The 20,837-nt window shown below is 47.2% G+C and overlaps 1 protein-coding gene across 1 annotated transcript; it reads left to right on the forward strand.

Annotated features, from left to right (window-relative positions):
* The first annotated feature begins 1,548 nt into the window (after positions 1-1,548).
* On the forward strand, positions 1,549-20,805 carry SMAP2 (small ArfGAP2). Its single transcript, XM_075774109.1, has 10 exons — positions 1,549-1,734; positions 15,062-15,195; positions 15,771-15,856; positions 16,714-16,792; positions 17,158-17,244; positions 17,714-17,795; positions 18,309-18,409; positions 18,522-18,687; positions 18,947-19,269; positions 19,684-20,805. Exons 1-10 carry the CDS (start codon positions 1,632-1,634, stop codon positions 19,807-19,809), a joined length of 1,287 nt encoding a protein of 428 aa, XP_075630224.1. The 5' UTR covers positions 1,549-1,631; the 3' UTR covers positions 19,810-20,805.
* The last annotated feature ends 32 nt before the right edge of the window (positions 20,806-20,837 follow it).

The raw sequence follows: 20,837 nt of genomic DNA on the forward strand, positions 1-20,837 counted from the left end.
CAGTGGCCTCCCCCAGAGCGGGAGGACCCCGCTGCAGGTCAGGGCTGGCGGAGCGGGGGGTCTGCATCCTCGGTAGCGGGCAGGGGGCCAGTGCAGTGCACGGACCAGCCGGGACCGGTGATGCACCGCTCGGGGCTCGTCTCTCCCCACCGGTTCTTCTTCCCCACAGCCCAGCCCGGCACGGGGAAGGCTGACGGGCTCCTGCCCTCCCTGCTCCTCCGATGGGCAGCAAGAGCGGTGGCAGGGAAGCGCTTCCACCAAACCGTGGTGTTTTGAGACAAAAATCCTTTTGGCTCCAGGCCGAGAGCACCTTGTTTTCAGAACATCTAAATTTGGATCCTCTCATGGAACTGCTGGGATATTTCTGTTTGTGCCCCAGGCAGATGTGCCCCAGCACCGCCACCGAGCCCAGCGCCTTTCTGGGACATTAGTGTCACTTTTGGAAGAATTATGTCATTTCAAGCGTCTCTCAGATTACTACACAGTGACATATTTTTTTTTCTCCTCTCGATGCCATTGCTCATTTGCAGCTTTCCATGTATTGCCATTTCTCAGGTTCTCCCCCAGCACCTCAGGACAGGAGTACCAGGTTTGGTTTTTGCTCTCCATCTTGTTTAAAAGCCTCAGTCTTTTTCTCCCCCATTAATTTTACCGTGGGATCCCGCTGGAACATTTGCCTGTGACCAGCGGTCCCCCCACGTACCGGGGGGTAAGTGTTGCAGGGTCTGCCCTTGGGGTCCCCCCCACCTCCCCCGAGGAGCTGCGTGTCCCAGACCGCCGTGACGCCGTGACAAACGGGGTTAGGAGCAGCCAGGGCCCCAGGAGAGCCGTGGGGCAGCCCCGAGCCACGGGTGCCTCCGTGGGGCAGAGATGTGGGGCAGAGCCTGGCCCGGGCAGGGATGGAGGCGCTGAGCAGGGACCTCCTCCTCCCCCCTCCTCCAGGGAGCACCCCTCTGCTCAGCCCCCCTAAACCCCTCACCAGCCCCCTAAACCTCACAGCTCCCGCTCTGTCCCACCGCCGGCCCCCCCGAGCCCCCCAGCCAGCACCCCCAACCAGGTCCCCCAAACCCCCAGGCCCCCAGCCAGCCCCCTGCACCCCAGCACCCCCCTCCATCCCCCAGCCAGCCCCCTGCACCCCAACACCCCCCCAGCCAGCCCCCTGCACCCCAGCACCCCCCTCCATCCCCCAGCCAGCCCCCTGCACCCCAACACCCCCCCAGCCAGCCCCCTGCACCCCAGCAACCCCCTCCATCCCCCAGCCAGCCCCCTGCACCCCAACACCCCCCCAGCCAGCCCCCGGCACCCCAGCACCCCGCTCCATCCCCCAGCCCCCCCCATCCCGCCCCCCAGCTCAGCCCGTCACGTGACCCTGCCCATTCATGCTTCCCCCGCCACCGCCCCGCCTCCGCCGATTGGCTCCCGCGGGCGCTGACCGCGCCGGAGCGAATCAACGGCGAGAGGGAGCGGCGGGAGCGGGGTGGGGGGGAAGGCGTTAAAGCGCGCGCGCTGCTACCTATTGGCTCCTCCCCCTCATTGGCCCCGCCCCCCGCCGCCGCCGGCCGGAAGCAGGAAGTGGCGGTTGCCCGGGACGGCGGCGCTGTGACCCGCGGGCGGGCTGCGCCGGCCGCGCCATGACGGGCAAGTCGGTCCGCGATGTGGACCGGTACCAGGCGGTGCTGGCCAGCCTGCTGGTGGAGGAGGAGAACAAGTTCTGCGCCGACTGCCAGGCCAAAGGTACCGGTGGCCTCCCCGCGGGCCGTGCCGGCTGAGGGGGTGGCGGGGCCTGGTGGGGTCGGTGGGCCCGGGCCGGCGCGGTTGTCAGCCTCTCGGCGTGTGGCGGGGCGCTCCGCACACGCACACGTACACAGAGCCGCTTGCTGCCGGGGCGGTGGGCTGCCGGGGCCCTCCGGTGTCCCCGTTCCCCGGGGGCCGCCTGCTCCGGGAGGGCAGGCCCGGCTGGGCCTTGGGGGGGTGGCGGCTCCGTGCCCGGGGGCTTGCGGTGCACAGCCCCCCCGCCCCGCCGTGAGCGGGCAGGGAAGGTGCCGGCTGCGGGCAGGGGCAGCGGTGCTGCCTGAGGCTGCCGCGGCGGGGGCCGGGCGGTTGCGGGGCCGTAGCACGGGGCCTGGTTTCCCCCCGGTTGAGCAGCGCTTGGGGCGTGAAACGCCCCCGGGTTTGGCTTCGGCGGAGGTTAAATCACCGTGTTGGTGGCGGTGCCCCTGGCAGGGGAACGGCTCCTGGTGCCTCTCCCCCCGCTCATCCGGGCGGTGGGTTGTGCCGAAAACCGCCCGAGCTCTGGCTGTGGAAACCCCTCGGCTCCCTGCCTGGGGCTTGGCCGCAAATGTCAGTGGGAAAACCCTTCATCGCCCGTGGGGACTGCTCTTCGGAGGAGTCCTGCGTTAAGAGGAACCTGGAAAGCTGGTGTTGCGGAATTCTGGAGGGCATTCCCGCTGAGGAGTCGCGTCCTGTAAATCAGCCGGGACGGAGTGGGATCGTCTCCAGCGACTCGGATAGGAGCAGTGCGTGGAAGTGCGGTGTGTAAGGGAAGGAAGGAATTCTAACCTAGCCCTGGAAATGAGTACCGCTGAAGGAATTTTATATTTTGTCCTGTGCTTCCTTTTTGACTTAATACTGATTTCGGGGCATGTTGTGATCCTTACATTTCTTAGAAAGGAGCTGAGTGGGGTAGAGAGGAAGTCAGACGTAAATGTCTGAATTCTGGAAGACAAAACAAGTGAATAAAACTGTTACTTGTTCCATGGTGATGCAAATGCCTTTCTGTAGCTTTCTACTGTGAAATGCTTTGCTTTCCTGTAGCACAAGAGTTAAGGTTATGCCTGTGCCTATCTAAAATCCTGTTTTAATGAGCTGTTATAATGATTTGGAGATCTGAACTTGAGGCTTATTTCCCAATAGCTGCAGTAAATGAAGTCAGAGCAGGGGCTGTCTCTCTATGCCCATCTGTAAGTGGGAGACTTACTCACCTCACTATGACCTCTAAAAACTGCAGTGAGCACTGCTGAAAAATGTGAAAATGGTGTTATTAAGATTTGCTTTGAGCCCTGCTTTAAAAAAAAAAAAACAAAACAACAAACCACCAAACAACAAACAAACCCAAAATAGAGTAACTTCATTGTAACAACCTGTCTTATTTTGGAGATGGTGTATTTTGAGATGTTTCACACCTGGCTTTGGTTGACCACATAGGTTGAACGTGGTGGTGGTGGCAGAGAGCAGAATGTGCCTCTCACTTACAAATCACCTATCTCTTGGCTCCTAATGCCAGTGCCAAGGGCAAAAATAGCTGCCTTATCTTGTTGTTTGAGGCATGAGACAGTAGTGTACACAATATGGAAACAAATTCTCATAACAGTTCCAGGTTACTTGTTTTGATGTGATTATATAGCTTCTCCTGTTCATAGTACAGCCTAGAAGTGCAGTATTCCAGTTGATTAGATATAAAATCCAAGTGTCGGTTCAGCATTGCCACTAAAGCTGGAAGCTGCTTGTGTCTGGTAAGATGGGTAGGTTGCATCAATCACAGAGAGCAGGCTTCTGTTGTACTGAGTTATCTGGCAAAGTAATTATCCACTAATGACATTCACGGAGGTGTGAGATCTCATTCTTGAGGGCAGCGCATGGAATTTGTGGCCACAGGAGGTGTACATGCAGTAAGCTCTCCAGCCAGGTATCTGATGGGTAGTCAGTGCCAGTCAAAGCATCGTATCAGGCAGCATTTTGGTTACTGGGGCTTGATGTGGCGCTCTCCCAGTGAGGTACTGGTCTGCAGCAACGGTCAGGCAGGCCTGATAGTTCTTATGGCTGCCGAAAGTAACTGCTTTGCGTATGGAAATGAGCCCCAGGTGTACTTACGCAGAGTAAAGAACACATTTTATTTGATAGATGGCTTTTTAATAACTAAAACTCTGTGTAAGTCTGCACTAATGAGAGGCCATGTGATATTTGCTAGCTCCAGATGGCTTCCCTCAATGTTTCCAGCACTACCTGAAAGAATAGCTGCTTTTCTGTACCGCTGATTGTTGCTCTGTTTTCCCCACTTGCAAGTCTGGCTGTGCTAGTTGAGATACATGAAGAATGCACTTGTGTACAGTTCTGTGAATAGTAGTTTGCCAAGGTCAGGGCTGAAATCTGGTCACCAACCGCTGGTTGGTGGTGGCAGGCGATGTTTCTTATCGCAGCTCCCTCCTTTGTCAGCTCATGCTCAAGATCATGAGGATTTTTGCAGGAGTTTCAACAAAGTTGAAGGCAGAGTAAGAACCTGGCAGCTCAGACAGCACCTATCAAGACAGTTTTACAATAAAACACTGGGGTTTGACCATCTGTTTTTATGCTGAAGTTACTGAATTTTGTAGTGGTTTGCTGCTTGATCGGAGCATTTCAAAGCTAGCATGACACACAGGCAGAGACTGTTCAGATGCCACCCACACTTCCATTATGCCTGTTCCCAATGACCTAACTCTTGCTGGGTTTCGTTACTGTATTTTTTCCACTTCTATATACAGAACTAAATGAGATTACAGTACCTGTTAGCGTGAGCTGCAGTGCTAGGATGTACCCACTTGATTTCATGCTTTACAGAAATTCTCAGTGTTAGGGTAAAAGTCTAGTTTTCAGGAACATCAGCTCTGATGCTCGTGACCAGTGTAGCAAACATGCTCTTGTTTGCTGTGCCATGTCAGCAAACAGTTGGGTAGCGTCCATCTCTCCTGTCCCCCTCAAAGTGATTGCGTAGAGAAGCAATCTTTCTGTGTTGGTGGTGTTGCTACTTGCTTTCCATTAGGCAGTGAGTACAAGTGATTCCTAGTCCAACTTGCATTTTTAAGTGTGAGGAGGGAAAACTAGTTTCTCCAATATACTCTCCTTCCCTCATATGTCTGGGATTTAAGTAACTTCTGTGGGGCACATTACTCTTCCCAAGGCTTTTCTTCTGACAAGCTGTTGGATACTGTGGTGGCTTCATGTGCTTTCTCTGCACAACTGTTCTGTAAGACCTATGCAGATGAGCCTGAAAGAACCACAGAAGTGTGAGCCTGATGGCTTCCCTTTGTCTTCCCTAGACAGCTACTGATGTGCTGGGTCTAATTTGTTGGAGGGGAAAAAAAGGACAAGGAAACTGGGAAAGCAAGCTTGGGGTGGATTTTGCTTCTACAACAACAAACACTGCAGTGGTTAGAGGCTCTTGTTTTGGAGGAAGTTGTGCGAGATCTCTCGCCTGCTGCTTCCTCTTTGCATTGCAAACTTTCTGTCCAAAGTAGCTGTGGGTAAACTGGGTGACCTGATCAAAAGCGAGTGGACGGGTAGTAAGTAGTACATCCTGTGCCAAAGCAGCATGTTGCTAAACTGCTTTCTGGCAGTGGAGCTTAGGAGTGAAAACATGTGAGCGTTGTCTTCATTACTTGAATGAAATGGGACTCGGGAGCTCAGTGGCAGCCTTTCAGGATGTGATCTAGCTGTGTTAGGCACAAACAGAACAGCTGATTTCCCCCTCCAAGTGCTATCAAAGGTTGTCTGTCTTTGGTTTTCACATGCAGCTCCGAATGCTGTCACAATACTAATAGTAGTGATTAAAAGCAATGATCCCATGTGGAGTTCTAGCAGCACTGCACCACCTGCAGTGAGGAGCTCTCCCCTCCGGACTGCCCAGCATGGCTGCGGTGCTCTCTTTGAAGGCCTTTGCTGTGTGAATCACTCGAACAAAACACCTTATAAGAGAAACAAGCTCATGATGAGTGAGAGTGGGATCTCTTCTACCAGTGTGTGTTGCGTGGCCAAGGGCCTTCTGAGAGCAGTTGTGTTGCTGTTGTGGTTCCGTGTGTGCGAGAGTGACTGTCAAGCAGTCTGACTGTATTGAGTATCCGTCAGAAGATACGCTGCTGAATGTCAGAATGAGTCTGGAGGCTGAAATTGCAATGCAGATGGAGGGATGTGGTGTAATCTGTGCAAGCTGGACTTGCCCTGAGTGTTCAGATGCCTTCCAGTAAATGGAAAATGTCTTGTGTTGAGTAACACATTAACTGGATTCTCCTCTGCATTTCTGACTAAAGCTCTATGCTGAACTTGTGTGATATACAGCTAATTCTATTTGATTCTCTCCTTCTCCCAAACTCTTCCCCTCTGCTCTTCCAGTCCTATCTATCCAACAGGCTCCTTGGATCCAGTTTCGTTGACGTCGGAACGGCAGGTTCCTCCCCAGGGAGCACCAGCAAGGACTGCTGTATCTGTCCATCAGTTGAGGTTGCCCTGTGCTGCTCCTGGTTTGTCTGACTCTTCCCTCCATCCCTTGTGTCTTGTGAGAACTGTGGGTTCTGTACCAAAATCAACCCATTTTTCTAACTTTAGTGGTTAGATGGGAAACTATTTGCTGCTGAACACAACACAAACCCAGATCTAATTCTTCAAGCAGTCTTTTCTGAAAGAGGGGTAGAACCACCTGTTAAGAGGTGGTTAAATATTGGATGGGGAGCAAGGTAAAAAGCCTAGGGCTAGAGTAGATGCAGTTAAAGATGACTTCCAGTGAAATGGGGGAGTTAGCTTATTACAGTTGGTTTAGTCCAGCCAAACTAGTATTAATATAAAACATGTTGCTAATGTTCAACCAAAATCTGTTGTGACTCAACCCCTCCATCAGCAGACTATTGAATTGCAGCTGAATTTCCTTTTCAGTAAAAGCAATATGAAGAGTAGCTTTTTAAATAGCTGCCTAGAACAACTGCATATGATGAAGAAATGATCATTATGGGAAAATTGAGCAGTGGGTAGTGATGCATACTGTTTGCCTGCAGTGGGTTTCAAAAAGCAAAGCGGTAAGACTAAAGCTTCTCAGCTTGCCTTAGAAAATGTTGTATTAGGAGAAAGCTCAGTCTTATGTAATGGAAGCTTGCCAGAGGGGATGCATATGTGCCTGTGTACTCATTTTAATTCTTAGCTGCAGTCACAATGTTCTGCAGTTACCTTAATGAGTGCTACATTTTCTCTTCTGCTTTTGAACTGTTCTAAAGTCAGGTCTGAAAGGAGTAGTCTTGTGCATAAGGCAGGATTAATTTCAAGTGAGGGTAAATATTCAGGAATTAACTTTGTCCATGAGATTGGCTTTATCCCTTAGTGATCTTCATCTGAGAAGTCTGAGCAGTGCTGCCATGGTGTAAGACTGGCTGGGAGGGAACAGAGCCCTGCCTGGCTGTGAGCCTGACCCTACATATACCTGCTTGAAGTAAGTTGTAACTTCCCATTCAAGCCACAAAATGAGGAAAAAAGCATCAGCCTTTCCAGTAGGGACTTATTCTGGAATTGGTTTGTGCTTGGAGAGTTGTGGGAAGATAGCCTTTAAGAAAAGATACGCAGAGCTCTGAGTCACATACACGGATGCATGTCTCTACATCTTCCAGAAACAGATAACAAAGATAATCCTCCAAGCAGAGGGCATCTCGGCAAACCATGTCAGCTTTAAAACCGTTGTTCTTCTGTACCAGCTATATTGAGCTGCCTGTGAAATGGAGAGCCTGTGTGGTGAGTGGCTGTATAGCACAGGGTGTAAATTAAGGGTCCAAAAATGCCATGTGATTCTTAGAGCATAGCTGCAACTTTAGTAAAGTTTGTTCCTATAGTAACTGCCAGATGAATTACATAAGGTATCAAACAGGCTCAGGAGCTTGTGTGCCAGCCTCTTCAGAAAATGCCTCTGCAATTTGAAGGTAATTCATTTTTCAAAATGCAAGTAGGTTATCAAAACCAGCTAGAGAATCAAGAATAGCTTTGGTCTCCTTCCGGTTGATCCAGAATAGTGATTACTTCATGTGTCCCAGGAAATCTAGGACAAGAAAAGTTTGAGCTTTTAAGAGAAACTGTCTTGGAGCAAAGCCTCTTCTGACTGAAGCTGGATTTACCTGTACTACAATCAGACCTTCAGTACCTTGGTAAACTGCTTACCTCTTTTTGGCAAAATGTGCTATTCCTTACTGGCTGGCTTTTGCCCTTTCCTTATGAATTCTTGGTAAATTTGATAGTGAGAAATAGTTCATGTTTAGCTCTAGATATTGAAGAGATTCTCAATCAAGCAAGAAGTGGCCCAGGAGCTGAGATTCCTTCCTCTGTTAGGAGCTATTTTAAGGACTTAGACTTCTACATATCTCCATGACTCAAATGAGATTGGAAGATAGGGTCTAAATATTTTTAAAATGCAGTGAAGAATTAAAGCTGCATGAGCAGATGTCTTATAAGGGATTAGACGGTGGAGAAATTCAAAATTGAATTTTGATGGTGTAAAATAGTAGTGATAGTGTGAGTTTCCATCCTGCTGCTCTGTTTATATGTGCATTTGGGCACAGAGATGGTGTTTACCTGTTACCTAAGTGGGTTTTTTTGTGTTTCATGGAAATTCAGGCCTTAATCTGCTGCCTTTACCCTAGCAACTTCTAGGACTGACTTGTGTGTAGTTTTGGCTAAAACCTAGTGCTTGAACATCTGTTAGCTAGTCTCTGGAATGCTATGAAATCTTGATTTCCGATAGTGACCATCTCTAGGTTGGGACTCTTACTATGCTGACCTCCACAGGAATTACATGGCTCATGGAACTTGGCTGATGTTTTTATATATTTTTAGGCATTGTAGTCATCAGTATTGGTAATGTTAACCAGTCCTCTCACAGGGATTCTTATTATAGTATCTCCTTGAAATTGTCACTGTTGCAGTGTATTTACTGAAGCAATAAACATCACTTTCTTAAACAGCAGGAAGGACCCACCCTGCTGTTCACAGCATCTATTTTAATTTCCTCCACCTTGCTCCATCTGCATTTGTATCATCACAGCACTTCTTCAAAGAACAAGATGGTAACAGTGATAAACCTGCATTGAAGACTGTTCCTGCAAGCTTACCGCTACTCAGAGTTAGATCAAATGCTGCTGTGTAGCTGCCTTCAAGGCCACCAGGCACTCAGATGTTACATGTTTCTGGTAAACTGTAGAAGATTCAAAGCCTGTTTCTGAGGAAACGGAGCCAGCACCAGCCAGCTTGGTCTGACTTGGCCAGTAAGGTACCTGTAAAACACATGGTTGGGAAAAGGAGAGAGTGTACTGGTTGCTGCTAATACAGCAAAGAAGATTTTTAAGGCAAAGCTCCAAGCTGTTGTTGGAAGCAACATTCTCAACCCCCATAGATGCCTCTGGCTCTTCCTTTTTCCTGCAAAGAGTGGTTAAAGCCTATAATTACTGCTGCAATTTTCTACTAAAAAAAAAGACAGAACCCCCAAAAACAACCCTTTCCTCTTTCAAAGGATGGCATAAAGTTGAGTTTTTGAACCACTAAAGTACTTAGCTAGGCATATGTCTTTATCGAACTCCCTTGCTATGGAGATTTTTGGCTTTAGCATCCGTGTCTCACTGGTTTCCAATGGCTTCCTGAAAACTACACAAATAGCTTAGTCTGGGACTAAATCTGAGGTACGTGCAAGTATTAGTGCTTCACAAATCTCAGATTCCTCTATCAGGATGCATGTGCATGCCAGTAACTAGCCTGCATTAAGAACTAAATAGCGTAATTTGGAGATCCTGAAGCTGAGTTTAGCTGTACTTTTTACTCCCTAGCAAAGTTTACCTTGTTTCCCCAAACTAATCTGAACACTTGACTGCAGAACGGACATCTACAGTAAAGAGCAGAGGAAGTTGTTTTGTAAGACAGTCTTTGTCATAGCTTTTCTATGGGTGGAATGAATTTCAGTAAGTCATTAAGCAATCTCTTTCCAGAATAAGGAAACCACAAGTCAAAGGAAGCTCTTGGATACTTGGCTATTTCCTCATTTGGCTCTGCAAAAAGTAGGGCTTTTCAACTTTGACTCGATGAGAAATTTCCAAGTACTGGAGAAGGCTTGTATGAGAGGATGTGAATGTCATCTTGCAGGGATTATCCCACTCCAAGGAGAATTTCCCACATCCACTTCCCCCGTGAGTGCTGAGAGGGGATGGTTGTGCGGTGCTGTTGTCCAACACATGTAGCAGTGTTAGCTGGGATCAATGGGCTGAGCAGGCACATCTCCCTCTTACAGCTGGGCTTTTGCTGGAGTGCTTGCAGGCAGGGAGCCTGCGAGGCAAATGATTGTTTGCACTAAGAATATTTCATTAGGCTTTGAATAGCGATGTTCTCTCCTTCCTGCCTCTGAAAGCATCTATTTTTTCATGACACACACACCCCCCTTCTCAAAAGAGCAGTGGCTTTGCAGCCAACTTCTGTTTTATTTTTAAATGCCTTCTGGAGGGTTATTAGCAGAGAAACTTGCTTGAGTAGCTTGAGCCAAAATCTAATGCCTGAACAAAGGGTGAGGAGTGAATCCCCTTGGGATTCCTTCATTAAAAAGGCTCAAGGGTGCGAACTTTCAGCAAGTGGCTAAGACATGGCATGAAGTGGACTAGCCAGGCTGTGCTGGGGTTTTAAAGGGAATTGGGAGCCTTTTCACTAAGGGCAGATCATTCAGGCAGTCCTTGTAGGCAATAATGATTCCAGCTTAGATGCTAACTTAGGCTGGTATGACCAGCTTGGTATGCAGTGTTTATTTTGACAGGCTGGGATATAAAACAGGCTGTGAAACTGTCTCATGGAAGCACTGCCTGGGCAACTTGAGTTTCTCGCACATAGCTTTCTGGTCTCTACTGGATGGTGGTGCATCCTCGGTTAGGAATACACTCAAGTATTCAATGCAGCTTTCTAAAATGAAAACTGACCGAGCAATAGGTGCTTTTAAGCTCATGATCTTCATGCAGCCACTGCCAGACTAGGAATATATTCTCAAGTGCTCTGATCTAGCCATAATAATATGTCAGAGCTGAGTGTATAGCTGGGCTCTTAAATCTGTTTTGATTCTTACTCAAAACTTGTCATTTTCTTTAAGCTCATGTTCACCTGCAGATGACTGGCATTCTCCAGAAAGGATTTGTGCACATACCCAAGGCGATGTACAGGGGCCCAAGATACTTAATCAGAACAGAACAAGCTATGCTCAGCTTGGGTTAATGCCAAGTAACTTGCTTACCATGGGTGTTAAAATTAGCCATAATACTGAAACAAAAGTGACTGCAGCATCAGGCTTGCATGTCTGAGACTGGTTGTCATTGCAGCAAACTCCCAGTTTTGCATATGGGAAGTGAGTTTTCATTTAGGCCTTAAGCTCTAAAGCCATCTGGTGGCTGCGAGGACGCCAGCCTCGGGGGAACTATTTTTGTAACGTTAGCAAGAGTATTCATGCGAGGAGCAATTTCTTTCATATTTCTTTCTAGTGATTTAACAAGCTAAATGTTTCACTTAGCTTTGTCCTAAAACCTTTTGCACATAAGTTTCCATGATTGACTGAACCCAGAGGGTGAAGTGCTCCCTGTGGTGTGCCGTGCCCTCGTGCAAGCAATTAGTGGTGTCGGGGTGTGCACAAAGGCTGTGAGGGAAGATAGGGCTCTGTGGCAGCTCTAGCAATGCTGATAAACGTTGCTGTGGTGTACTCTAAAGTGACTTGCTGGTATAAAAACATTTTTCTCTGAAAAATTGTGCCCTTAACTTCTACTAAGGCATTTTGCACCTTCTGTCAGTGCTCAGTCACTGTAGCTTCTGTACAGTCTTCAGCTCGGTTTAGTTTTTGGGAAGTTAGCTGCTGCGATGTGTGACCAAACTTGTGTCTGTAAATACCACCTGGGGCTTTCTGCAAGTCAGTCACCTTGAAAACAGCATGTGAAACTGTGGGGAAATGACTGTAGAAAATTCTCCCCAGCCAGATCTTTACTGGGCTCTTCCTCGTGTGATTTCTAGCGCGAGCTCCTTCATCGTGGCCTCAAAAAAGGGAAGTGGGAGGCTTGTTTACATTTGCATCAAACCCCTTCCCCCATTGCCCACAAAACTTAAGTGCTTTATAAGAAATGAAATGGTAAAAATGTTGGTTTAGCTTAATGGTTGGGGACATTAGATACTAGCAAAGCTGAGGGTCTGTATGACTGTGTGTTTTGGGCTGGTGCCTCTGCATGTTGCATCTGACCCAGCTGAACTGGGATGTCTGGGCTTTGGCCCATTGCTCCCTTGGTGACAGCCTGGTCAGGATGGGCTGTCTTGCTTTTAGCAAAAGAAACCCTGTAATGTTCCTCACTACCCAAATGGTAATTTTAATGAGCATGAAGTTATTTGGAGGTTGATTCAGCTGGACAAACTTCATTTGCCTCACCTCTGCTGACAGGCTCCCATTCTGCTCCACACTGATTATTCAAGCAATAACTAACTCTTCCTCCGTTGTATTGAGCCTTGCACTATCAACCCTTCGCTGCTGTCGAGGCAAGTGGTTCTCTTGTGCAGCTGCTTATCTTAAAGTACTTTTCCACTTTCGAGGAGTGTAGCTGTATCTTGTTCCTTTTTTTATCACTCTGTTGATAGAATACAGGGCTGTGTAACTAGGCTAAATAAATTACTAGTTATATCCAAAAGCATGGGTTGCTTAGATCTAGAGTTCAAATTCACGTGCCTTGCAGAACTGCAGAGCTGGCTGCAGACTTCAGGCAGGATTTTGGAGAACTGTCCAAATACCCTGCTTGTGTGGGTCTGGAGTGGCCACCATATCGGAGTGCAGACTGAGCTTCTGGGATCACCATCTTCCTCCTGGCTCCGGACAAAACCAATCCCACATCCCCAAACTTCTGGCATTTCTTCCAGTCTGTAGATCTGAAGCCTTTCTTATGGCACTTATTGGCACCACAAGGATGCCCAGCTGGAATAAGCATCAGTGAACTATCCTTGGTTGTATAATATGTTTGTCACCTAATGAAATGCTAATGCTAGGAGGATTTTTGAAAGTCTATGTTGGTTTGGGGTTTTTTTAAATATTCACTGGCATAATGAAGCTGCTTCAGTACTGGACTCTTCCAGAGCTGGGATCTAGAGTTGCAGTAATGGCCAGCTGTTACTCCTGTGCTCAGCCCTTGCTGTTTCAGATCCTGCATCATAAATGAAGTGACACTAAAGCAGGATGGGTATAACAGCCTGTACCACTGAGTCATTCTCCTGTGTGGCATCACAGGGTAGGAGGCTGCAGTGGCTTGAGCTAGCACATGTGATGAACCAGTGAGCTGATTACTACAGCCCTGATGTAGTATCTAGCTGACTGTTAATCCTTTTACTCCTATAAAGGCTAAATATATCTAGAGTTTAAATCTAACCTTGAATCTCAGGCTTAATCCTGCCAGCAGTCTCATGTTATAGCTTTCGGGGTGTATCTGGGAGAGAACTCCGCAAATAAAACAAATGAAGGATCAGAGTTCCTGCCTTCACCGTGGTGTGCAACAGGCGTAACACTGAACAAGGCTTTTATTCCCATGCCTTACTTTGTGACTGGCATACTTAGGTGCTGCTAAAAGCATGGGTCTCTGCTTTGATGCATTCAGTCCTACATTTTGGTAGGTATAATAAAGGAAGTGAAGTGTAGGCAACAGTATGCTTCTACTAAGGTATTCACCAAGAGCCGCTGCTGAGCTGGGAAGTGACTTTGATTAGCTTCATTAAATTAGTATCATTCTCAAGGGCCACTCTTCTAGTGAAAAAGCAGAAAGCAAAGGCGGGCCAGGTCAGAAGACTTAATAAAGAATTTTTAAAAGTCATAACATAAATTAGCTGGAATAGGTGCTAGAGATTAGAGGTTGCATGCCTTTGCCCTGGAAGGGACCATGAGCCACTGATGGCATTAGCAGCACCAAATCACTCAGGAGTCTCTATACTTTCCCAGTAAATAGGAATTAAACTGTTAACAGCCATCTAGCATATCCAGGAGAGTCAAATACAGTGCTGCTTTTTTAGGGCTTTGAAATTACACTTTCCCCCTCTTCCCCCTCCCACCTCAGTCTCATTAGCTTTGAGGCTTGCTATTTTAACTGTGGCAAGAAAAGACAGAATAACTCTTCATCTGCAGTAATGCCTGTAATCCCTATAAAAAGGGCTGGTACAGTTTATTGGAGGCTATCAGATCCCTTATTCAGGATGTGGCTTTGCTGTGGCTGTTTGGCCAGTTACCAGTGGACAGTGACACCCAAGCCGTGGTGGGAGTTGGCTGTGTTAACTGTGCAGCTGGCTAGCAGCTCTAGCCAGATGATTTAGTTTTAAAACCTGCTTGTCTTGCACTGTAGACTACTTCTGAAGCTGGTCTTCCTTCAGCAGGATGGAGGGTTTCATGGCCAGGGTCTGGTGGCCCTCGCTGGGAGGGGGGGCGGCAAGTGGTGGGACTGCCTGTGGACCTCTGCTGTGTAATGCATTGCCAGGTTTCCTTCAGAGAACTGTTTGCAGTGAGTGAAACTAAGCTTGTTAATCTCTCCCTTACTGGTTTTTCCTGCCCCCCAGCATGATCTTCCTTCTATACCTTGGAGCTCTCCTGCCTGTCTGAAAGCCGCATGCGAACTGTGAATCTGATTAGAGTGGTAGAAACTGCAGAGTGAACTGTTCATGAGCCCTGTGCCAGGATTGCAGCCTGGGGTTCTGCCCCCAGCTCGAGGGTTTTGGTGGCCAGTGCCTGTGCTGCTCCCCGTACTCAGCTGGAGCTTCCTGCATAAGACTAACAGAAGATTTGATGATGCAGTCTGTATGTCAAATGCTGAGTATTTTATGCTGCTTTTCTTAGAGCAGTAATGAATATTCTGGAGCTGATTCCACTGCAATAAGGTGATCTGAGAGAGATTCTCCATTGCTAAAGCAGGGACACAGACTTACATTGACATGACTGTTAACATCAGTTTAGGCAAGATGAAATTAGGGTTTTGTATTGTCTTGGGTGGTTTGAATGCCTATTTTCTTCCCTCCTCCTCTTAGAGTTTTGTCTTGCGTAGAGCTCTCGAAATGGAAGAGGGAGACAATAAAATGCTAGCTCTAAGTATAATGATTGGGAGACAACCTTTAAACAGCCTGCTGATGTCTAATTCCAATTTCTAATCTGGATGAAAATGTAAACGCCTCAGTCCCAGTTCACTTGGTACAGTTTCTTAGTTGCTCAAGGCAACTACAGGTTGACTTGATGGTGTGAAACGCTTGTGTCTCTTCACAGGGCCACGATGGGCATCCTGGAATATCGGTGTATTCATCTGTATTCGTTGTGCTGGGATCCACAGGAACCTAGGAGTTCATATATCCAGGGTAAAATCTGTCAATCTCGACCAGTGGACACAAGAGCAGATACAGGTAATGTGAGTGAAACGTGCATGGTGGTGTTCTGTTGGTGGGTCTTAAGTGTGGAAATAAAGTCTGACTAGGCCAGAGATGTGGGAAGTGAAGCAGGAAGAAGATAGCAAGCTAGGTTAGATTGGGAGGGAAAATGTCATGATTTCAGCAAACATCAGGTAAAAACAAACACTGCAAATTTCTGTAACATGGCCGAAGGCCACTGTTGTCTGGGGCTGGAGCTGCTGCCTACCTCCTCTTGTTGAGGTTTTCCAAAGACAAATCCTGGACTTTCAGAGTGACATTGGGTTGCTAATGTGATATTTATTTTGTCTTTGAATAAATATTGTGTTGTGGTATTTAGGATTGGCTAATTGTATGAGGGGGATCATAGCAACTGCATCAGGGATTCCCAGCTAGTAGGCTTGCACCAAAAGCCTGAAGAGTGGCTTTCAGGTACCGAACAGACCTCAGAAGCCTACATGGGCCTTCTAGTTAGCCCAGATAGACCCTTGCTTGGTCGCCTGGCATGCTGGTATGTGTAAGAGCTTTAATGTCTGTGAAACAAATGGTTCAAGAATTCTTTTGAATTGCAGTGCATGCAAGAGATGGGAAATGGAAAAGCAAATCGTCTTTATGAAGCCTACCTGCCAGAGAACTTCAGACGACCTCAAACAGACCAGCATCCTTTCTTCCTTTGCTGCTGAGGAAACATGGAGTCTTTTTATCTTGTCGCTTAGTAGCTGCACTCCTTGCGTAGGAGGCTTAGCTTCATGTACCTGGGCATCAGCTGTGAGAAGTAGTTCTTAGCTAGGCACCCTCCAAGCATTGCTTCACCCGCAGGCTGCTTGCTTACAGAAGGAAGCTGAAAAGAACTGAAAGGATTGCTTCTGAGCTAGAAGGGTGGAGAACTGGAACACGGATTTTACAACCCGAAGCTATTGTATGAGATGCACTTTAGGGTCTGTGGCAAATAGGAGGGTTGACTTTTAAGTGCTGAGCATTTAAAACTCTCAGTGGAGATGGATAAAAATGTTTAACGCTTCTGAAAAATAAAGCTGTAACTTTTACCCTGTAGGAGGGTTTCTAGATGCCCAGTGCAACAGGGGAATAGTGATGTGAACCTAAAGAAACACAGGAGCACCTCTCCGCCATCGTTTTCATCTTAAGCTGGTGGCTGAGGTGCTTTTGTACGCACAGATCCATTTCTCTGATCACTGTGATTTGTGCTAGTGACATGTATGCTCTTAAGTGATGGTTGAAGTGAATATGCATCAGTGAAGAAAATATACTGGGAATTTAAGCCCTGATTTAATGTACCTTTTATAGCACCGTCATGCTTGGAATAACCCAAGGGCAAAAATTAAGTAGCTAAAGTAGTTGGATCCAACACTAAATTATTTTAAGAAAGTTACTGCTGGAAATGCTCTTTAAACAGTCATTAGTTTAGTTACAGCCTGTACCTTGTATCCACATGTCAAATAATACTACGTAAGTCTTCTATTCTTGAATCATTTGTCTTTAACAAGCTGCTTGCAGAGCTGTGGAGAGCTTCATTCGGGATAAATATGAAAAGAAGAAATACATGGACCGAAGTATTGACATCAATGCATTTAGGGTTAGTTTCTAATCATTTCTACAGAAGCTTAAATACATGTTAAGACATAAGTGTATGTCTGTCTTATGAGTAAGCAGTGACTCTATGAAAATACAGTTTAAATGTTTCCTGTATTAGTGACTAATCTCTTCTCCAATGCTGATTGCATTCAATTATTCTGTAGAAAGAATTTAAATTGGAGGGGACCTTTGAAGGCCATCTTGTCCAGCTCTTTGCTCAAAGCAGGACTAGCATCAAATATAGATCTTCAGCTGTATCTTTGAGGCTTTTTAGATTAGTAACAGCATCATGTAAAGCTCTGTACGAACTTTCTTTTGGTGTGGTGACATGAGTTTTGACCCTCATATTGGTGTTTTTCCTTACAGAAAGAAAAGGATGACAAATGGAAAAAGAGTAATGAGCCAGTATCAGAAAGAAAACTGGAACCTATCATCTTTGAGAAGGTGAAAATGGTAAGACCAAAGGGCATGGTCATGGATCAATTGTAAAAATTTCTCTCAAGCAGAACAGATGTAATCCAGCTAGATATGGAAGCATTTTTTCTGGCCTCAGTCATAGCAGTGGATGCATTGAGTCACACTGGTGGTAGTAGCTTGTTTTCCACTGCTCAACCAGATACTAAGCAGATGTGTTCTGCCTTGCATTGCAGAGCAGATTGGAATCTTGCTACTCCTGCTTTGCTTTCCAGCTTGAGTGGCTTGAGTTTTTTTCCTAGTTTAGAGCATGCTTAAATTTGGTGATGGGTTCCAACATAATGGGACCATAAAACAACTAGGTAATACTCTGAAATTCTGTTCACTTTGGAAGCACTTACACCCACTGGAAAAAGGATTGTATGGGTTAATCTCTTATTAAAGCCTCTAATGTATCAGTAAACCCAAAACTTGAACAAGACTTCTGGTGGTTTTTTTTTTTCCCCAGCCTCAAAAGAAAGAAGAAACACAACAGTCTAGAAAAAGTTCTCCTAAATCTACTGAACCAGTAATGGACTTGCTAGGACTCGGTAAGAGCCTTTCTGGCCTTATTGCACTTGTTAGAGTGACCCCGTACACCATCTTTGATGCTGTGAATTTGAGCTTTTAGTACTTATTTTCCATGTCAGGTGAACAGTAGCTGATAGGAATATAGAGTGTTTTGCTTAAGCTGCTCCAGTGCAACTCAAGCACAGTGCTCAGCACTGCAGCGGAAACAGTTTTCCTTACATTTTCCTTTATGCTGGTGCAGCAGTTGTGCCTATAGTATGACAGAACAGCTATAGTAGTCTCCAGACACCATGTGGCTCCTGGCTGCTCTGAGGTTAATAGGACAGATATGGTGCAGTGCACTTCCTTGGTCCACAGCCAGTTCCTTCCAGAAGGACAAGCAAAGAGCTGGCAATATGCGTTGGCTAAAGTAGGTTACAGGTCAGGTCACTGGGTTGAGTGGCATATGTGCGAACTGCTTAATTGGCGAGGAGGCTGCCCCTCAGCCTGAGGCCATCTGTGATGGATGTTCACACAGCTTTGTCTCTTCCCAGATGCTCCTGTGACAACCACCGTTACAAACGGCAGGCCTAGCAGCTTAGAGAAGGATCTTGATCTTTTCGCGTCGGTGGGATCAAACTCTGACTCCAGGAAGGTAAGTAGGGAATGTCAGTGCTTGACGCAGCCTGGTTAGATGCTTGAATGAGGTGCTGTGTCTTCCCCTGGTGCTGAATGCAGCTGCTGCACTGGTGCTGTCTCTGTCTCAGGTCACTGGCTCTATGCCAACATCTGGAAGTGCCGGTTCTGTTCCCGAAAACCTGAATCTCTTCCCTGAGCCAGGAAGCAAAGGGGAGGAAGTGGGGAAGAAGCAGCTCTCTAAAGACTCTATCCTCTCCTTGTACGGCTCTCAAACACCTCAGCTGCCTGCGCAAGGTAACGGATCTCAGAATAGAGCTGTTGAATGGCAGTACGCTAATTCAGAGTGGGTGGGATGTCCTGACAGCCGATGAGCAAAGATGTGGGGATGTAGGTGGTCCTTCTTGAGAACTGGTGAGTAGCATAATGAGCAGCTTAGTCTGGATGTCATGGCCCAGTGAATGTTTCGATAGTCTCTGATTTGAAGGTCGGCATTTCACCCCCTGGCGACAAATGCAGCAGTTCTTCCCTTCACCACTTCTCTGCCTTTTTCTAGGAGCAATGTTCATGGCCCCAGCTCAGATGGCATACCCTGCAGCAGCATACACCAGCTTTCCAGGAGTAGCCCCCTCCAGCAACCTGATGGGAGGCATGATGGCACCATCGGTGGGGATGATGGCCCAGCCTGGAGCTGCAGGGATGGTGACTCCCATGGCCATACCAGCTGGATATGTGGGTAACGTGCAGGCAGCTGTCATTGGTGTCCCCAACGGGATGATGGCTGCGCAGCAAGCTGGCTACGTAGCTGGCATGGCAGCAGTTCCCCAACCTGTCTATGGTGTGCAGCCAGCACAGCAGCTTCAGTGGAACATTGCTCAGGTGAGGTGTGATCTTCTGCTGACCCAAAGGTGGGTGGAGGGCAGGGGAGGCACATGCAATTAAATCTAGCCTGGTACCTGAAGACTTCAGTGCTTTTATAGCCTGGCTCCTGGGGATGGGTGAGGTCTGCTGTACTGCAGGCAAACTAGGGGATCACGAAGGAGTAACTTGTTTGGAGGTCTCGGTGCTTGGTAGAGAACAAAAATCAGTGCAACATCAGCTAAAATGAAAACTTCCTCGGCTTGCTAGATGGGCATACACCTGCGAAGCCAGTGACTTCCGTTCACCATAACTCTTCAGAATAACTTGCTTAAGCCTGTAGTATGTTGGGGAGCTAAAGTGTTTTACCTTCGACTGCTGTGGGCTGGCAGTCTCCTTGACATAGCTTTGACTTCTTTCCTCTCCCCTTTGCAGATGACCCAGCAGATGGCTGGGATGAACTTCTATGGAGCTAATGGCATGATGGGCTATGGACAGTCAATGGGTGGAGGAGGTGCCCAGGGAAGCAATCAGTCCCTCAGCACTCAGATGTGGAAATGATCCCTTGCGTTGTGACCATTTTTGCCTTCTGTTCTGTTCTTAAACTGCTCCATGAGACATTCAGGGTTTTTTCTTTCTGGCTGGCTGCCCAGCCTGAACCTCTTTCCATAACTGAGACCCATCTCTGCCTTTTCACTGTCAGACACGGTGAAACCTCAGTGACCAGAACATGAGCTCCCCTGTATTTAGCACAGTCAATGCACACTTCTGGGGTGGACCCCCTCCTTGCACAAACCTCCACTAATGCTTCTGGGTAGCACTTAAATGTCCTGCTGGGTATCTTAGCAGAGGTGTGACTGAGGAACTTGGGAAATCTGTACTTAATTCTGCCTGTAATGCCAGGCCTTTTCACTTACGCTCTAGTATTAGTAGGGGTTTTGTTTAGCAGAGGGGCGGAAACCTTGTTTGGTGCTGAGGAACTGGATTTTAACCCAAGCCCAGGGGCAAGCAAGCCTTGCTACCTCTTCCCTTGAGTGGAGTTCTCCGGAGCTGAGGCCTCGCTGTGCTTGGCTCGCCAACCCTCATTGGAACCAAAGTCATTTTGAAGACCCCTCTCCCTCCCCCCGTGAGCAAGCAGGATTCTCGCGCAGTGTGGGGGCAAGCTGTTTGGAATGTGAAACTTGCACTTCAGAGTGGCTTTTCTGTCTAATATGTGGTATTGATGTATTTAACTTTTAACAATCTAACCGAGAGTTAACTTATCAAGGGCTGAGAGCCCACTGCAAGTTTTCTTACACTTTTAAAATTACTATGACATCCTAATTTATACTTTTTTCATATTTTTTTTGTTCCTGTGTAATTCTGGTACCCTTTCCTGGCTAGCTTTTGACATTTTAATCTAGGCATAAAAAGTAGGTGGGTCAGATTTCTTTTCTCATCTTCAGTAGAACACAACTGCTTAAACTCATCAGCGTGAGCAAGAAGTCAGACTTCTGTGGTCTACTTTATCCTGTGTATATATAAATTCCCAAATAAAATATTGCAGTGAAACCTCAACTGACTTATCGTGTTTTTAAACAGCATAACAG

Source organism: Balearica regulorum, chromosome 22, assembly GCF_011004875.1.
Source record: "Balearica regulorum gibbericeps isolate bBalReg1 chromosome 22, bBalReg1.pri, whole genome shotgun sequence".
Lineage (NCBI taxonomy): Eukaryota > Metazoa > Chordata > Aves > Gruiformes > Gruidae > Balearica > Balearica regulorum.

Bases quoted from the DNA above. Each gene is read 5' to 3' on its own strand.
- SMAP2 (XM_075774109.1), top strand. From the start codon at position 1,632: ATGACGGGCAAGTCGGTCCGCGATGTGGACCGGTACCAGGCGGTGCTG. The intron at 16,793-17,157 runs GTTAGTTTCTAA...TTTTCCTTACAG, and splicing joins TTGACATCAATGCATTTAGG to AAAGAAAAGGATGACAAATG. The intron at 17,245-17,713 runs GTAAGACCAAAG...TTTTTTCCCCAG, and splicing joins TCTTTGAGAAGGTGAAAATG to CCTCAAAAGAAAGAAGAAAC.